General features: G+C 44.8%; 1 protein-coding gene across 3 annotated transcripts in view; it reads right to left on the reverse strand.

The window, feature by feature from the left end:
• SLC4A11 (solute carrier family 4 member 11) overlaps positions 1-16,428 on the reverse strand; it is a 92,955-nt gene that overhangs the window by 9,048 nt on the left and 67,479 nt on the right. For all 3 annotated transcript variants that reach the window (XM_054293305.1, XM_054293307.1, XM_054293306.1), the window contains exons 12-18: positions 15,983-16,115; positions 15,615-15,688; positions 10,765-10,993; positions 9,462-9,568; positions 8,197-8,365; positions 5,086-5,259; positions 440-635 (exon numbers count right to left, since the gene is read on the reverse strand). In XM_054293305.1, coding sequence (XP_054149280.1) covers positions 440-635; positions 5,086-5,259; positions 8,197-8,365; positions 9,462-9,568; positions 10,765-10,993; positions 15,615-15,688; positions 15,983-16,115 — 1,082 coding nt within the window. The remainder of the gene's footprint in view (positions 1-439; positions 636-5,085; positions 5,260-8,196; positions 8,366-9,461; positions 9,569-10,764; positions 10,994-15,614; positions 15,689-15,982; positions 16,116-16,428) is intronic.

Genomic DNA, 16,428 nt, shown 5'->3' on the forward strand with positions numbered 1-16,428 from the left:
AGTATGCTTTCTGTATTCTTTAGTATAGTATAGTTTAGTATTTTTGAATATAATACAGTATCATCAAATAATAAATTATTATATTTTTAGCCTTTTGTAAGTATCCTTTCCGTATTCTTTTATATAGTATAGTAATTTTTAATATAATATCATATCATAAAATAATTATTATCTTTTTTATCCTTTTGTAAGTATCCTTTCTGTATAGTATAGTTTAGTATTTTAAAAAATAATATAGTCAAATTAGCCTTCTAAGAACAGGGAGTCAGATTCATCATTGCTTCCTTTGTCTGGGGAAAACCCAAATACAATCCATGACAGCACAGGAGGGGGGGTGGTTAAAACTCCCCAAAAAAACCCTCATAAAACAATAAACACCTCACAAAAAATCTCACACTGAGAGTTTGAACAGCTGGGTTGCAAACACAGCTCCAGGTACCTGTTCCTTGAGCAGCAGAGCCACCCTCTCAAAGAGCTGGTTGCCATCGATGGAGGTGAGGGCGATGTAGAGGAAGAGGCCGAAGAGCACCGGCTTTGGGATCCACTGCAGGGGGAACGGGAGCAGCAGCAGCGACAGCCCCACCAGGAAATTGGCCATCAGACTTGTCAGCCGGGTCTCCTTCACACTCACAATCCTGGCAGCAAGAAAAGAGGGGTTAGGAGATGGGAGAATACCCCAAGATCCGTTTTTATCCCAGTGGTTGCTCCATGGAGCACACGTGCCAGCAGGGAAAGGGAAACTCATCCCCACCACTGCAATCAGCACTTCTGGCCCTGTGCTGATATTGAGGAGGCAGAGCCTGGCTGGAGCCAGGCCAGGCACTTAATCTACAGCTCAAACAGAGCAGCTGGAAAAGTGCCAAATTCCCCTTCTGTAAAGCTCTACAGATCCTATCCTGAACTAAATTGCCCTCAAAACTGATTCTGTTTAGCACAATGCAGAAAAGAAAAAAACCAAACCAGCCAAGAATCCTCTTTCTGGTCTTTCCTTCCCTTGCTTTACCCTGGGCACATGCAACTGGCTTCTCTCCCAAAGAAAACCCATTGACTTCTCCAGGATATAAGGAACGTCTTGGAGGGAAAAAAAAAAACAAACAAAAAAGCAAACAGCAAGTCAGCAGTCTCCTCCTGAGAGCGAGTCAGCATTTCTGATGGATTTGAGGATCTCCCTGTTTACATGGAAGGGAGTGCTGAGAGCACCACACAGGGATTCTATCCTGCTGTGGGCAACTGCCTATTACCATGCTAAACATGTCATTAATTAATGCAAATTTTCCAGAGCTGACAGGCCACAAATTGAGCTTTTTTTGAGAGGAAGACTGACAGGAAAGCAGGCAGCAGCTTTAGCAACCTGCTTGAGGGGAGGCTGCTGTGTTTTCTGTGCACTTCAGCTAAACCTGTGAACATCTCCTCCCAGTCTGAAAAAAATCGCCAGAAACAATAGGAGGAAAGGAAACCCACATCTGTCAAGACTACTTACAAGGAAAGAAAAAGAGGATTCCTATTTTTTTTTTCTTTTTAGAAGGTAAATCAAACAATACGGTGGATCAGCCAGTGAATAAATCCCCCTATTATGAGGGAAGATTTTTTGTCCATAGGCTGTTTTGGTGTCATTTAGTGACCTCATTCCCTGGATGAGACCCCTCAAATTCTGAATTAACCCTATACACAAATTTCTCTGAGGATTAACACCAAAGATCTATCAAAACACACTTCCCTCCTTTGCACATGCACTGCTGGGACTTCTTAATCATTCTGTTCGGAAGAAGACTGAATTATTGCAATATTAAGTTGAAGAGTTTTGCTTAGAAGTAAGGTCAGGTTGAACTTGAAATCTGTTTATACCTTCAAGGAACAAAAGGGGATGAAGGAACCTTCAACATCTGTATTTGGACAGGGAGGGAAAGGGTGACAGCCCAAAGCTTGCTCTGAGGATTTGGACAACAAGGCAGAATTAACACCAGCAGTCACGAGACCTAAAGAACAACAGGTACCACAAACAGCACACAAAATCCTGAGGACAACACTGGAATTCTTCTGTGAGTAGTGGGGCAGGTCCTACAAACAATCCAGGATTACCAGGACAGGATGCACAGAGGTGTTAACCTTTAAGTAACCTTCCAACAGGTTTAAACCACAGCTTTTCCCCTTCCAAACAGATTTTGTTGGATCCTCTTGCAAGTCTCCTACATCCAAGGGGTCCCTGCCAGTGCCTAGAGAGGCTGAGGGAGAGCAGAGTGCTCCATTCTTGCCAGCTCTGGTGGAACTGGGACATCACCTACATGGACAGAGTTTGGCATCTTTCCCACTGCCTCCAGGTCTGGATCACCACATAACTGCTGGAGATTAACAAAACCAAGCAGCTTAAAGTGCAACTGTGCCAGAGTAATTCCAGTCTGGCCACTCCAGAGCTGCCAGAACCACCACGAGCCTCCTTGGTGGCTCAGAGCAGCAGGAGTTAAAGGAAGCATTGATTTAACCTCATCCAGATACAGCAAGAGTTCCTCCAGCACCAGGTCAGCCACAGAGGAAGAATTTGTGCTGTTTCACACAGAGATCTCTCCTCCTGCTGGGGAGGCTCCTGCCCTGCAAGCACACACAAGTCTGCAAGGGAAGTCATGCAAGTGGAAGAGCTCAGGAACAAAAGGAGCTACAAAATCACATTTCCATCAGATGCAAGGCTGCAAGAACAAGCTCAGAGTGGCAGCCCTTGGGTAAGAGATTTCTGAAGTTCATGGAATTTTCTGCAGCCATCTCTTAGGGATGCAGCAATCACAGCACTGTGTTTGATCACAGGCAAGATGTACTGCAATTGCTGCCAGCTCCTGCTAATGCCACTTGTTAGTTTGGAATATTTTATCAGAACATAGCTAAAATTGCTCATAATTGGCCAAACATGATATTTGTAAAACTGATGTTCCCAGCTTTAGATTGGTCTTCTGCTAATTCCAGCACCTCATTTCCAGAATAAGAACATCACAGTCACATTAAATCAACAGAGGAATCCTTGATTTCCATGTGTTCAGAATCTGGTTTGGCCCTTGAGGAAACAGCTCCAGAAAGTCTGTGCTGTGATAGAAATAAAGTAATTAATGGAGATTAAAGAGCATAATCCAGGCTCATTTCCCCAAAATCCTCTAAATATGGCTAGCATGGGATTAGCCATTCCAGAACTTCTCCAAGTAAGCAACAAGAGCCTGTTTGCAGATTGCCACAGGAAACTGAAATCGTTTCTCTACAGGGGAGAAGAAAATTTTGCTTTCAGTGTGACAGATCTTTATCCTTGTTTATATCATCATCCTGTGGGAGCTTTGATTTTGAGTGCAGGGAAGGAGCCTGCCAAGGGAGACAGAGTTGATTTTCTAATTGAGCTTCATTTCTTTTTCAGCAGAGCTGGCTAAGAGGGGAAAAAAAAAAAGGAAAGAAAAAGATGACTGCATTGCTTGGAGCCTCCTGTTCTAGCCCCAGTGCTTTGCAGAGAACAAAAAGCTTAAGTCTCAAAGGGAGTTCAAAGCACCAGGAAACCCTCATTCCCTTTTTCAGTCCCAATATCCAGTTCCCAGCAGCAATTTGCCTCCAGCAGAGCAGAGCTGTGCCATGAGGGCACAACCTCAGGGAGATCAGGGCAGCACTCAGCCCTTCCAGGATAATCCCTGGAGCTGTATCTTGGACAGAGTGGCCAAAAAGGCCTCTCTGGTGCTTTTATTTGGGGTGAAGGAGGAGAAGAGAGGTGCAGGAATTAGTCCTTAGTTCAGGCAGGGGACTTGACTTGGTCAAAGCAAAGCCAGAATACAGAACCATGACAGTGGAAAAACAGGAAAAAGAGGCATTTGGATATTCAAAGTGACAACAGGAGAGACAGGAGGGAGGTTTGGCACATGGGTTTCAAAGTGTGAGTTTTGCATCTCTCAAAGAAAGAGAGTGCAGGTATCCCAGAGCACATCATGCACATGAGGAGCAAGGGCATGGATTAAAACTCTACAGAACTCAAATTTCAAAGTTGATTTTTTCTTTAAATAGGGTTTAGCATTTATTCAAGAGAGATACAGCTGTGGAGACAACCAATAGCAACATATCCTAACGGAAATACAAACCCAAGGGACTCATCTCCCAGGAAAAGATCTGTAGAAGAGTTACAGGGTGCAGCAGAACTCAGCAATTTCCAGATGTGGAAGGTGAAATTTGTCCATCCCTGACCCAAAAATCAGCTGTGCCTGGCTGGGCTGGGCCATTTGGCACCAAAACAAGCATGAAGGCAAGACTGAGATTAAGACAGACCTACTCCATCCCCCAAAATCAATGATCACTTAGCCTCACTTTTGATAAGGGGCAATGCAGAAAATGGAAACCATGGCAGGATAATTAAAACTAATGGTATGTGAGTGGAAATTACCACTCCTGTGGTAAAAGCACTCAACTGCAACAGACTGAGATCAAACAAGCCAGATCTGCTCCAGAGCAGAGATTGTTCCATGGGAAAAAGGTTTTTAATTTTTTTAAAATAGGTCTGTGATAAGAATGTGTTGCTCAACTCAGAGCAGCAGAAGAGTTGGTCTTAAATAGAAACCCATGACCCAGCCATGGCTTCACACTTGTTTTTGTTTAAAACCCAGAGAATTTAAGCATCTCCTTCCCAAAATGTGGTGGGAGATGTTATGGGAGCTCTGAAATAATGGTGCATTTTTCCTCCCCTTTGTAATAACCACCAGACAGGTTTCAGGCAGTGAATCAGCTTTGGATTCTTTCTGGAGAAAGCATCCGGAGAGATCCGGCCAAAGCATCTCCTCGGCTTTCCACAAGGCTGAAACTGCAAATGGCCTTGGCTGACTTTTCCAGAGGAGAATTTGCAATGGAGTGGGTGGGATCCCTGTAGGATGTTGCCACTGCCCAGAGCATGAATTTGAGTGCCTGAGTGAAGGGGATGAAGCCAAATCAAGGTTCATTGGGGGCATCTTTCCATCACTTTCCTATCCGGAATACAACACCCAACACCCCAACCATGCAAACCCACCGTTCCCAAAGGATTGGAAAGGCACAAAAATGAATCCAAAGAGCTCAAAGATGAATCCAAAGATCTCTACTTACGTCTCATAGATGTGTCCACTCTCCACTCTCTCCTCCACGTAGGCCAGGGCCCGGACGTGCATGGGGGAATGCGGGAAGGCCGCGTGGATCCAGGGCAGGCCGAAAACCGAGAGCCCTGTGTTGATCAGTGCCACCAGCAGCAGGTCCCAGTGATAGGCTGTGCCCTTCACCAACCTGCAATGAGCAGTTGGGGACAGCAGTTACACCCTACAGGCTGCCTGTGTTGAACACTCAAGTTCTCACACACACACACGGAGATTTCACACCTCTGGATTTACCTTGTGAACGCTAAAGGAGTGAAATGGGTTTGCTCCCCAAAGTTGTTGTCATCTGGACAGAACAATGCTGAGCAGAAAGGCAGCCCATGAAGTAATAGCCCATGAAAATTTCAGTGTTTTTCTCCTACATTTATTGCAGAGTCTATACAAAATCCATGCATGTGTTTGCTCAGAGAGTCCACATAAAATCCTGAGCATTTGTTGTCAAAGTACTGACACTGAAGTTTCTCATTTGTAAGAACAAGAAACTGATCTGTCTCCTTCCCCACGAGCAGAACACGTGCTTGGTATGCTGCAGTAATCCCCTAATTATGTAATTGCTACTGCATGATAAGAAAATGGGACAGGAATTCATTAAACTTCAGTTCCTCCTTGGTAGTCACAGAATTGTGGAACGGATCACAGAATGGTTTGGGTTGGAAGGAACCTTAAAGATCATCCAGTTCCAACCCCCTGCCACAGGCAGGGACACCTTCCACTATGCCAGGTTACTCCAAACCCCATCCTACTTGTCCTTGGACATTTCCAGTGATAGAACAGCCACAGCTTCTCTGGGCAACACATTCCAAAAGGTTGGTAGCCAACCTTTGCTCCTAAATTCATCAAAGTTCATCAAAGGCTGCAGAGCCTCCCTGGTTTATTTTTTAGGGGATGGGAATCTGACAGCCCTCACTGAAGAATCTGAGCACACCAACTTTGCCAGGACTGTGCAGAAAAGCAGCACCAAGACTGAACTCACACTGACTTTAATAATTTTTTCCAAGGTCTGTCCCTTTCCTGAATACTCCTATCTTGTAGGAGATATTATGAGTAAAGAGAGATATAATACTGAGATATTATGAGTAAAGTTTAGAAAAAAAGCTGGGGAAGGATTCAGCTCTCAGACTTTAAACCCTCACTGAAAGGTTTAAAGGCTGAATCTCTGCCACTGGAGCATTTCACACCCTCACACAATGTGAGGGATCAGCTGAATTCTCTGTGGGCACCACTAGCTGGAAAGGGAGCATCATTTAGATGTCAATGCCACCCAAACAAGCTGCAATGAACACCTCTGCACAGACTTGGAGCCACCCATGATACTCCTGGACATGAGGCACATGCAGCTGGTAGAGCTGACCCAGCCCATGAAGATCAAAGCCATTGTTTGGGCAGCAGAAATGTAGGGTGGGTCTTGTTTTGGGACAAAAGCCTGGTCCCACTGGGAGTGTCCCCTTCCACTGACTGAGGAGGCTGTGGGGTGAGTGGGTCAGGTAGGTGTCTGCCCTGCAATGCCTCTGGAAGGTGCTGGCAGGAAGGGTGGGATTGCAAACGCGTTTCCTGCGTTGGAAACACAGCCCCTGCTCACGTGCTGCTTTCTCTGAGCAAAGGCACCTTCAGCACCCTCAGGGTCATTGTTTGTTGTCCTCCTCATTCTTTTCAGGCTTTAAGGACATCAGCCTGTTGGAATGAATCCAGAGGAGGCCACCAAGATTATCAGAGGGATGGAGAACCTCTGCTCTGTGAGGAAAGGCTGAGAGAATTGGGATTGTTCAATCTGGAGGTGACCTAATTTCAGCCTTCCAGGACAAGGGGGAATGGACTCAAACAGACAAAGATTTAGATGAGATATTAGAAAATAATCCTTCCCTGTATGGGTGGCACAGATTGCCCAGAGAAGCTGTGGCTGCCCCTGGATCCCTGGAAGTGTCCAAGGTCAGGCTGAATGGGAGTTGGAGCAACCTGGGATAGTGCAAAGTGTCTGTGTTGGCACCACAAACAGATGGTGTCAAGTCTTAGGTTTTACATCTCTAAAAATCCCTGCCCCAACACCTGACCAGCTCAGCTCTGTACCCAGATGCTCTGAAAAGCACTCTAAAAAACTCCAAAGAGTATTTTACATTCCTTAAAGACACTCTAGTGGAAAATACCAAAAGCGTAGAAGAAATTCATCTTAGCCGAGAGATGACCCACTTACATACAGATTTATGCAACACTTAAAGGGATATAATAGAGATAAGAGGTGGTCAAAGGAAACTAAATTAGTGTAGCTGAATTTGAGCTTTTCTCCTCTCTCCTAATACTGTGTCACTCCAGCTACAACATGGAGAATGCTAATGGATATTATGCAAGGAGAGAACCCTCCCACGCATCACATTAGCAAAAAATCCTCAGAGACGTGGTAGTTCCCCTGGAAAAAAAGTCATCCACATTCATTCTTGACATCACATCTGATTGCAGTTGGCACAAAAACATCAGAGGGAATATTTTAATAGTGCAACAACTCAAGTTTGCACACAAGTGAGACTTATCAGACATTGGACATATTGTTTTATTGCACTTCCACCTTTTTTGCAGTTGGAATTTACCAACTCCCAACACTCCTGATGCTCAGCTGCAGCACATTGTGCTACAGCATTTATGTAGGTCATTGACTTCTCATTTTCAACGAATTCTCTGTACTGCAAGAGCAGTGCAAGTGTCCACATGTGTCAGACACTCCCTAAATATCTTGAGGTGCATCCAAAGACCTCAAACTGTACAAAACATCCACTTCACATTCACTATGCCATCTCTTGTGTCCCAAACTCTTCCTAAAAAATGCCTTGAGTTGTAGGGGACAAATGATGGTGTTGGGCAGAGAGTAAAGAAGAAACGGGTTGAGGTGATGAGATCGTGAAGGATTTTTGGTTTTGGCTCACTGCCACAACACCAGACTTTGGGGATGGAGTTACCTCCACCTGTGACAACAGAAATTCTTAAAAACACACCCTGAATACATTTCTGGTCTTCAGACAAGCTTTGGGCTAGCAGTGGTGGTGACAGACCCAGGGACATCCCTCCACAGAGGTGTTACCTGTTCTCTGGGGCGTTGGTGAGCGACGCGACAATGTTCTGCTCGATGAAGAAGAGCATGGAGAGGAGAAATCCCAGCCCCATGGCACTCATGACCGACCCAATGGACAGGGACTGCACAGGGGCCAGCACAAACAAGCTGTCAGAGGCGTTGTAGTTAAATTTGGACACTGCAAAGAGGAGGGGAAGGATGTTAGGAGGCACCTTCTTATAAAACCATCAATGTTTTACCCACACCACGAAGTACTGGGAAGCAAGCAGAAAAGCAGGAGTGATGCTCTGGCATGTGGGAGCCTGGAGGCCATGGAAGATGGGTCCATCTGGCTGGTTTGGTTTATTTTTTTCCTCCATCCACTTACAACTTGGCTGCCATCCTGATAGGACAGACCACTGCTAGTCCTAGCGAGGCATTACAGATATTGGAGCAAAACAAAAGAGGGAAACTTGTTGCATCTGTGAAAAACATGTTTTTAGATGAGGAAGCCTTATTTCTAACCAGCACCATAATGCTCAGCTCATCAACCCACAGAGGCATTTGAGAACTTCCTCATCTCCAACAAGCTGTGCAAGGCATTTTAGTATAAAATCTAAATCAAAACTGCTGCTATTGGAAGCAATCCATGGCTGGGGATAGATCACACATGGCCACACATCATTTTGCAATCCAACTGGATGGAATGGCCATCACAACAAAGAAAAAGCCATTTCTTATTTGTTTCCATACATTTCCTCACATCACCCGCTCACGTCACTGCAGGACAATGCAATTCCTGTCCCCGTTATCACTTCCTGATATGGAAAAGTTGATCTATCTGGCCAATGAATGGTGGCTCATTTTTAGATTTCCTTGTGTAACTTAGAGCTGCCCAGATGCTCGGCACCATTTCACCTAATTTAGGAAAACAAACTGGAGACAAAGAGGACAAATTGGGATGACCAACTCCATGTTGATATGACTGGCAACAACCCTTCCTGCCTGCTGATTACTCTGCCCTTTGTTCTTTGCCAGAGATTGTTCATCTCCCTTTTTATGACACATACCTCAAACTCATTGAAAAGACACATCTGGATAATTTTTCTTGCCCCAGACTCAATCAGGGTTTTGAATTATATAAAACTAACAGTGAGGAAATCTGAGCTCTTGGTGGGTGGTACACAAAGAATTTGTGAAATTATATGGAAGAACTTTATTAACAAAACCCTTCTAGGATTTCACTTCTTGCTTTCATAAACCTCAGAATTCCAGAGAACAAAACAAGAACTTACTTTCAATTTCATTGAAGATAAAGGAACCCACAATAGAGAAGGTCAGGACTGAAATGGGTAAGGCACAGTCGGACAGAATTTCACGTACCCTCGCGTGCAAATATGGGCTGCAAAAGAGACAAGAAATTCCCATCAGCACCCCACTGTCAGGGCAATCACTCAATCCTGACAACATTTAATGTTTAAAAGTGAAAATTCAGTCTCATCTTGCAATGCTAAAGAGATACTTGGAGTGATGAATTAGTCTTTTACTCAGCCCTAAATCTTCTGGAACCTTTGAAGGTTGATGAGTGCAGAAGCAAAACACAAAGAAACAAGAAAATAAGATGCAAGCTAGGAAAAAAAAAGGCCTTCAAGCACCAATTTGTGTCTCATTTGCACTTTACTTTAATTGATTCCTGCATCTCAAATGAAGAGTTTTAAGAGCAATAGGAGCAAACCCCAGATTAGAGCTAATGTTTGACTCCCGGGAGCACACTGAAGGTACATTCCCAGTAGACCTTCCTGCACCATCAGGAATTTTTGCCCAGCAAAATGGTTCAATGCCTTTTGGAGGGAGATACAGGGATCCCAAGTGGGAACCCAAAGCTTTTTTAGAAAGTCACTTGTGAGGCCAAACCAAAGACAGACGGACATCGTCCACTGAGTGAACATTTTGTTCTGCTGGGAATATTTTCCAGGTGGCCCTGGCAAGTTCATCTCTGCCTTTGGCTTCCACCTGATATTCCCTAGGTTGCAAAATTGGTGAGGCCACACCTTGAGTGCTGTGTCCAGTTCTGGCCCCTCAGTTTAGGAAGGATGTTGAGATACTTGAGCACGTCCCAAGGAGGGCAACAAGGCTGGTGAGGGGCTAGGAACACAAACCCTGTGAGGAACAACTGAGAGAGCTGGGGGTGTCCAGCCTGGAAAAAAGGAGACTCAGAGGTGAGCTTATCACTCTCTACAACTCCCTGAAAGGTGGCTGTGGTCAGGTGGGGTTGATCTCTTTCTCCAGGCAGCACTGACAGAACCAGAGACACAGCCTCAAGCTGCACCAAGGGAAATACAGGTTGGATATTAGGAAGAAGTTTTTCACAGAAAGAGTGATAAAGTTCTGGAATGGCTGCCAGGGGAGGTGGTGGAGTAGCCTTCCCTGGATGTGTTTAAATAAAACCTGAATTTGGCAATGGGTGCCAGGGTTTGGTTGAGGTGTTGGGGCTGGGTTGGACTGGATGATCTTGAAGGTTTTTCCAACCTGGTCATTCTGTTAATGACTCCCTCAGAGAGAACATGAAACAGTCAGCAGCCTGAGCTCTGAACTCACCTTTTCTTGAACTGATAGAGGGTGTGGCCGAGCCAGAGAGTTCCCAACATCAGCATGAGGCTGAGGACAGCGGTCTCGCGCCCGTAGTGGTGCCCATCCTGAGTGCAAGTCTGGTTCTCGCCCACTGAGGAGTTCATCAAGAAGCTGGTGTTGATGCCAAGGCCTGGGATAGCATCAGCCCCTGCTTTTCCATCTCTTGTCTGGTCATTGGGGTAATATTTCTTAAAAACTGCACAAACAACCAACAGGCAAGCGTTAGGAGAAGACAATCAAAGCAAGTTAAATAAAGTGGGTTTCTTGCTTGATCATGAAGTATTAACATTATGCTTCACCAGCTCTGCCTCTCAAGCCTGCAGAAAGAAATCAGAGCTGTTGCTCTTAGGAAGCCAGTGCTTCACAAAACGATTTTTTCATTTATTTTAACAGGTAATTTAGACTAATCTATAAAGCAACACTGTAAGGACTTCCAGTGCTAATTATGTGGTTTCGTTCCCAACACTGGAAGCACTGCTGTTAGATACACATATAAATATTTCTATCTAGACACCTGCTTTCAGCAGCCTGGCAAACAAATTCCATCAGGATTCTCTGGAAACACTAAGAGCAGCCAGGTTGCACAGATCCTTAAGTGGATTACACAGTGTAGAGTAATTACTTTTCTTCCAAGGCTAGTCCAGATTTTAGAGGTAAGTGTTGATATGCAAAACCTGGCAGAACATTTAAATTTACAATGCAAATTAGAGTTACAGGCCTGAAGTAAACCTGCACAAGCAAAACACCCAGTAAAGCCTCTGGAACTGTCCATAAATGTTTTAGATCAGCTCAAAGGCATTTATATAAGGAATGGACAGCTGTAAAGACCCTCTTGCTCTTGAGCATTTACTGTGTTCCCATTTCTATGTCACTGGCTGGCTTCAAGTGTAAAAATATGCTTTTGGGATCATTTCACCACTTTGGGGAAGAATAGCCTGAAGGAGCAAGTAAAAGCAGAAGATGGGAATTGGGCTTTGCAGCCTCAGTGTTCCCACAATATCTGCTCCAATGGCAACATGCAGCATCCACACTTCCCTATACCCATGGGAAATACAGGAGCATGGAAACCACCCCACCAGAACTTTGCAGTCCCACTATCCTTCCTCATTTTGGTCAAAATACCCCTTCAAATTTCGCATAGAGAACTTCAGGGCAAGACCATCCTCTCTAGGCAAAACCACAACCACCTGAAGCTTAGGTTAAAATGCACTTCCTAACATTTCCCTCACTCTCAAATAATAATCCAGGTTCTGGAAGCACCAAACATTTCAGCTTTTCCATCTGCAGTGGCCACAGGGAAAGCAGTGAAGACAAACTAATTCTGAATATTTGAGAGGGAACTTTGAATGTTCTTGTGCAGCCCAACCAATATTTGCAACCACCTGGACTAAAGCCCAGGTTGTGTTACTGCTGCTTTGGAGCTCACCCCCAGTGTAAAATGACCCAAGTTCAACAAAGAAGCCATTAGAAATGCAGTAATGATCTTTCCTGCACCATCTTTGGAAGGATTTAAAGGTGTTTTAAAAGGAGTCTGGGCATTTCACAAGTGGATGAGGCCAGCATGGCATGTAGGCCACAAGAGACAAGACTGCCTCTCATTCAATACATCTGTACATAAATTTAAACATCACAGAAGGTTTACAGCTCAAAATGTAACCTCTCAAACTGCACCAAGAGCAGCCAGGAGTGAGGAAATCCCCTTAAAGCTCCAGAAAGGTTCCCCCAGTGAGGAGCGATCCCATCCCGACCCCTCTCCAGAAAGGTTCCCCATTGCGTGCTATGGAAGAGGCTCTGCCCTCCTTCATTTCCTCCCTCTGTGCTCCAGCTGCCTCAGCCCTGGCAGGACACACACACACCTGCTCTGAAAACAGGTAAAAAAAAATCCTGGGCCCCAGGGCACTGCCATGACCCAGAGCCTGGCACAGAATGGCTCGTTAGAAGATCTGCACTTTCTGGCTCTGAACGCCAACGGACGCTTTTGTCCTGACAAAAATGATTCTGGCAGCATTTCCTGGGAATTCACAGCTGGCCAGGGAGAAAAGCCTGCTCACCCTGAGTGCTACTGAGTCCCAGAGACACATCTGAGCATCAGAGAAACCAGCAGCACAAACAAGCCAGGAACTACAGAGAATGTATTTGCATTCCTCTGGATTAAGATTTGGACTGGAATGAGTAACAAACAAGCTATTTTGTTTTGGGTCTTGTAGATTTTCTCAAGCTCCCACAGATGGCTATAATGCAATAGTATATTTAGTGCTGGGATATATTGCAAGAATATATTTGGGGCTGATCTTTGGTGCTCAGCTTGACTACATCACTCCACATTCCATCTCTGAGGTTGCAATTCCATTTATATGCACCAACCCAGGCAGGACTGCTCCAGTCCCTCCTGGACAGAGGAAAAAACCTTGCTTTACTCTTGTATTTTAATTCAAGCAACAAGAACACGCCAAGACAGAGAGTGGAGGCCTTCATCCCATACCACCTTGCTGGGAAGGATTTGATTCCTGAACATTTCTGGTTTGTTTTTGCACCAGAGCTCAGTGAACCTCGCTGCCATCATCCAGAGAGAGCAGCAGAGCCAGGGGTGCCCTGGCTGAAGCCAAGCCCTTCTCCAGCCTCCAACAACATGAGCTGGCTTTGTTTTCCTCTGCCTGCTCACCACCATTTCCTGCTCAGTGCAGATGTCAAGATCAAACAAACACAGCCTCGGTGGCCGGGCCAGGCAGTGAAAACAAAGTGTCACCGGGACCGTGTGGCTTTGGCTCCCCTCCCCTCCTTTCCTGCATGTGTACCTTGCACAGAATCAAGGCTATGAACAGGCTGGGAAAACATCTGGGAAGAGGTGGCATTGCCCCCTGGCACTCAAAAAGCCAAGGCACTAACAGGACACATTTAAACAGCACCGAAAAAATATCAGCTTTCACTTCCTACTGAACTGCTCAACCAAAATTTTGAGTGGGAGGAGGAGGAGGTGGCAGCAGTGAACCATCACCTCCTCCTCCTCAGGCAGGGAAGAACAAAGATGAGCCTGTGGCCATGAGTTGCACTGGTTTCATGTTTTTAAATATGAGCTCTAAGAAGGTTAAGGATAAAGTCTGTGCCTGCCAGCACTGGTGCCCTCCTGTGTCTGGAAACAGCTTTGGTCCCACCTGTGGAGCCCTGAATGCTCCCAGGTGCAGCTGAAGCCAACATGAGCTGGCAAAGGAGTGTTGGTGTGACTTTATCACCATCATTCCTACAAATTCATCCCTTCACAAGTACAAAGAACATTCAACTGGTTCACTAATCACACATAAAATCACAGAATGTGTTGGGTTGGAAGGGATCTTTAAGATCATCTTGTTCCACCCCATCCCATGGGCAGGGACACCTTCCACTGTCCCAGGGTGCTCCAAGTCCCATCCAACCTGGCCTTGGACACTTCCAGGGATCCAGAGGCAGCCACAGGTGCTCTGGGAACCTGTGCCAGGGCCTCACCACCCTTACAGGGAAGATTTTCTCCCTAATATCCAATCTAAACCTGGTTTCTGTCAGTAAGGCCACTGCCCCTTGTCTTACAGCATCTTCTCCTGTTCCCACTACAATACTCCACTGATTTTCTTGCACATTCCTGAAAGTCTGGCAGACAAGAGCAGTGGATGCTTCCTGCACTTTTAACCTCTGCTATGGGAGATCAGCTCTGGGCTACAGAAACTTTGTGAATATTTGCTAATTTTTACAGGGCAGCTGAATTTTCCGTTAAGGACCACCTGGAGACTGTCCCATGCCTCCAGGACAGGGCACTGACAGCACACACTCAGCAAAGCTCACAGAGTCAACAACTATCCCATAAAACCTCTGCCTCACCAAGCTCCAAGCAGGATATTTAAAAGATGCAGGTGTTCTACAGAGAAAAAAACACCCTCTGATTGCACAATCAAAGCACACAAGGCAATTAAGGATTCCCAGTCAAGCGAGAAAGTTTCTCACTTCATATTGCCCTGCAGTGTCAAATCTCTTGGAAAGCATTCCCTTGCAAGCCTGAGTGTCTTAAAAACAAGGAGTGTGCTTGGTGTATCCTGAAGGATTTCAAAGATAGCTCAAATTTTGGGATGCTGGACAACAGGTCATAAAAATCAAGGAATTGTCCAGCTCCTTACTGGGATGAACAGAAATGTTGATATTCACAAGGTATTTCTGCTACCATGATTCACCTTCTCAAATATCTCCTGCCAATCCCCATGGAGAGGGAGAGAAGTGTCAGAGGAATCTGTTAAATCTCAAGGTTCTCCATGGAGATGTAGAATTTAACCCAGAAATGGGAAAACCAAGTGGCTGGAAAGGGCAGAGGAGATTCAGGAAGGTGTTGGAGGCACTGCAGTCTTTGTATTGACATTAAAGAAGCGTCTCAGAGCTCAGGGAAAACCAAGAAATCCCAACCCATCTTTCAACTCCCCTCCACAGAGTCTGAATAATGTGTCAAGGAATAAGGACTCCATACACTGCATTCAAATTGGACTTCTTTCTTTTTTCAAAACCAAACTGCAATCAGGAGGAAGCACTCACATCAATAACATAATGGTTTCTCCGTTTGGTGGAAGTTTAGAAACCAATTCTGTCTCAACCAACGGAAATTAGAGCTGCTAAAAATTCTGCACACCCAGGTAAATTGCTGACAAAGGGCTGCTCCTATCTCACATACTGATTTTCTTTTTTCCCCTGAAGACTTTGAACACAGAACAAGCAAATATCACACATTTTTGCAGCTTTGTGCTTGCCTTTGACAAGGCAGCAAAGCAGAGATCTGTTCTGAAAAACTCTGTTGCAAGACTTACCTTTAATAATGCCTTTGATGGCATCAAGCACAAATGTGATGGATATAAAAAGTGCAATTATTTCTTCTGTTGACCTGTGGAAAAAGCCCAGGAATTAATAGAGCTGCATTCAACTCTGCTCAAAGAAAAATCAGCATATTCATCAATTTACATGAAAATACACCAATTTGAGTTAGGCTCCAACTTAGAAACAAAACCCAGTAAATCAGAGAACTTCTTTCAAGCTGGAACAATAAGCCAAAATGATACTTTCCTCCTCTCACAAAATACATTTTGCAGCAAGTTCATAATTAAGGAGCTTGTGGAATGTGTAATTTTTCCATTTGAAGAATAATCTGATCAAAATATGACTTCTTGAAAATAGCTACCTTTTAAAGAGCTTCATCAGGAGGCTGACATTAAAGAGGGAGTAGATCACAAGGAAAAAGCTGTTCCAGAGTCCAATCCAGGCATAGAAAGCATTGAAATCCAAGTTGTAGTCATCACAGATTCCTTGGATGACTGCAAAAGTGAAGCATTCATGTGTCACAATTAACTCCTGTCACTGCCACCCAGTGATCCCCATCTGCTCCAGGCCACAAAGAACCAATTTCAAGACTTTACCCCAATGCATTTATTACAGATACCATTAAATCCATATTCCTGCACTTCCACTGGATCAACAGAAACTGTTCTCCCCTTCCACCAGGATAAATGGGGAGAGACACTTGGAAAAATATTCCCTTCCATACTGCTCAAAGTAATTTTTCTAGGAACTGAGGCCACAAAAGCAGTTGGAGTTTGCTCTCAGTGACAATTTGAGATGGTGTTGAGC

The sequence above is a fragment of the Melozone crissalis genome, unplaced genomic scaffold (assembly GCF_028551555.1).
Source record: "Melozone crissalis strain CALT ecotype California unplaced genomic scaffold, PUWL_Pcris_2 ptg000132l_1, whole genome shotgun sequence".
Lineage (NCBI taxonomy): Eukaryota > Metazoa > Chordata > Aves > Passeriformes > Passerellidae > Melozone > Melozone crissalis.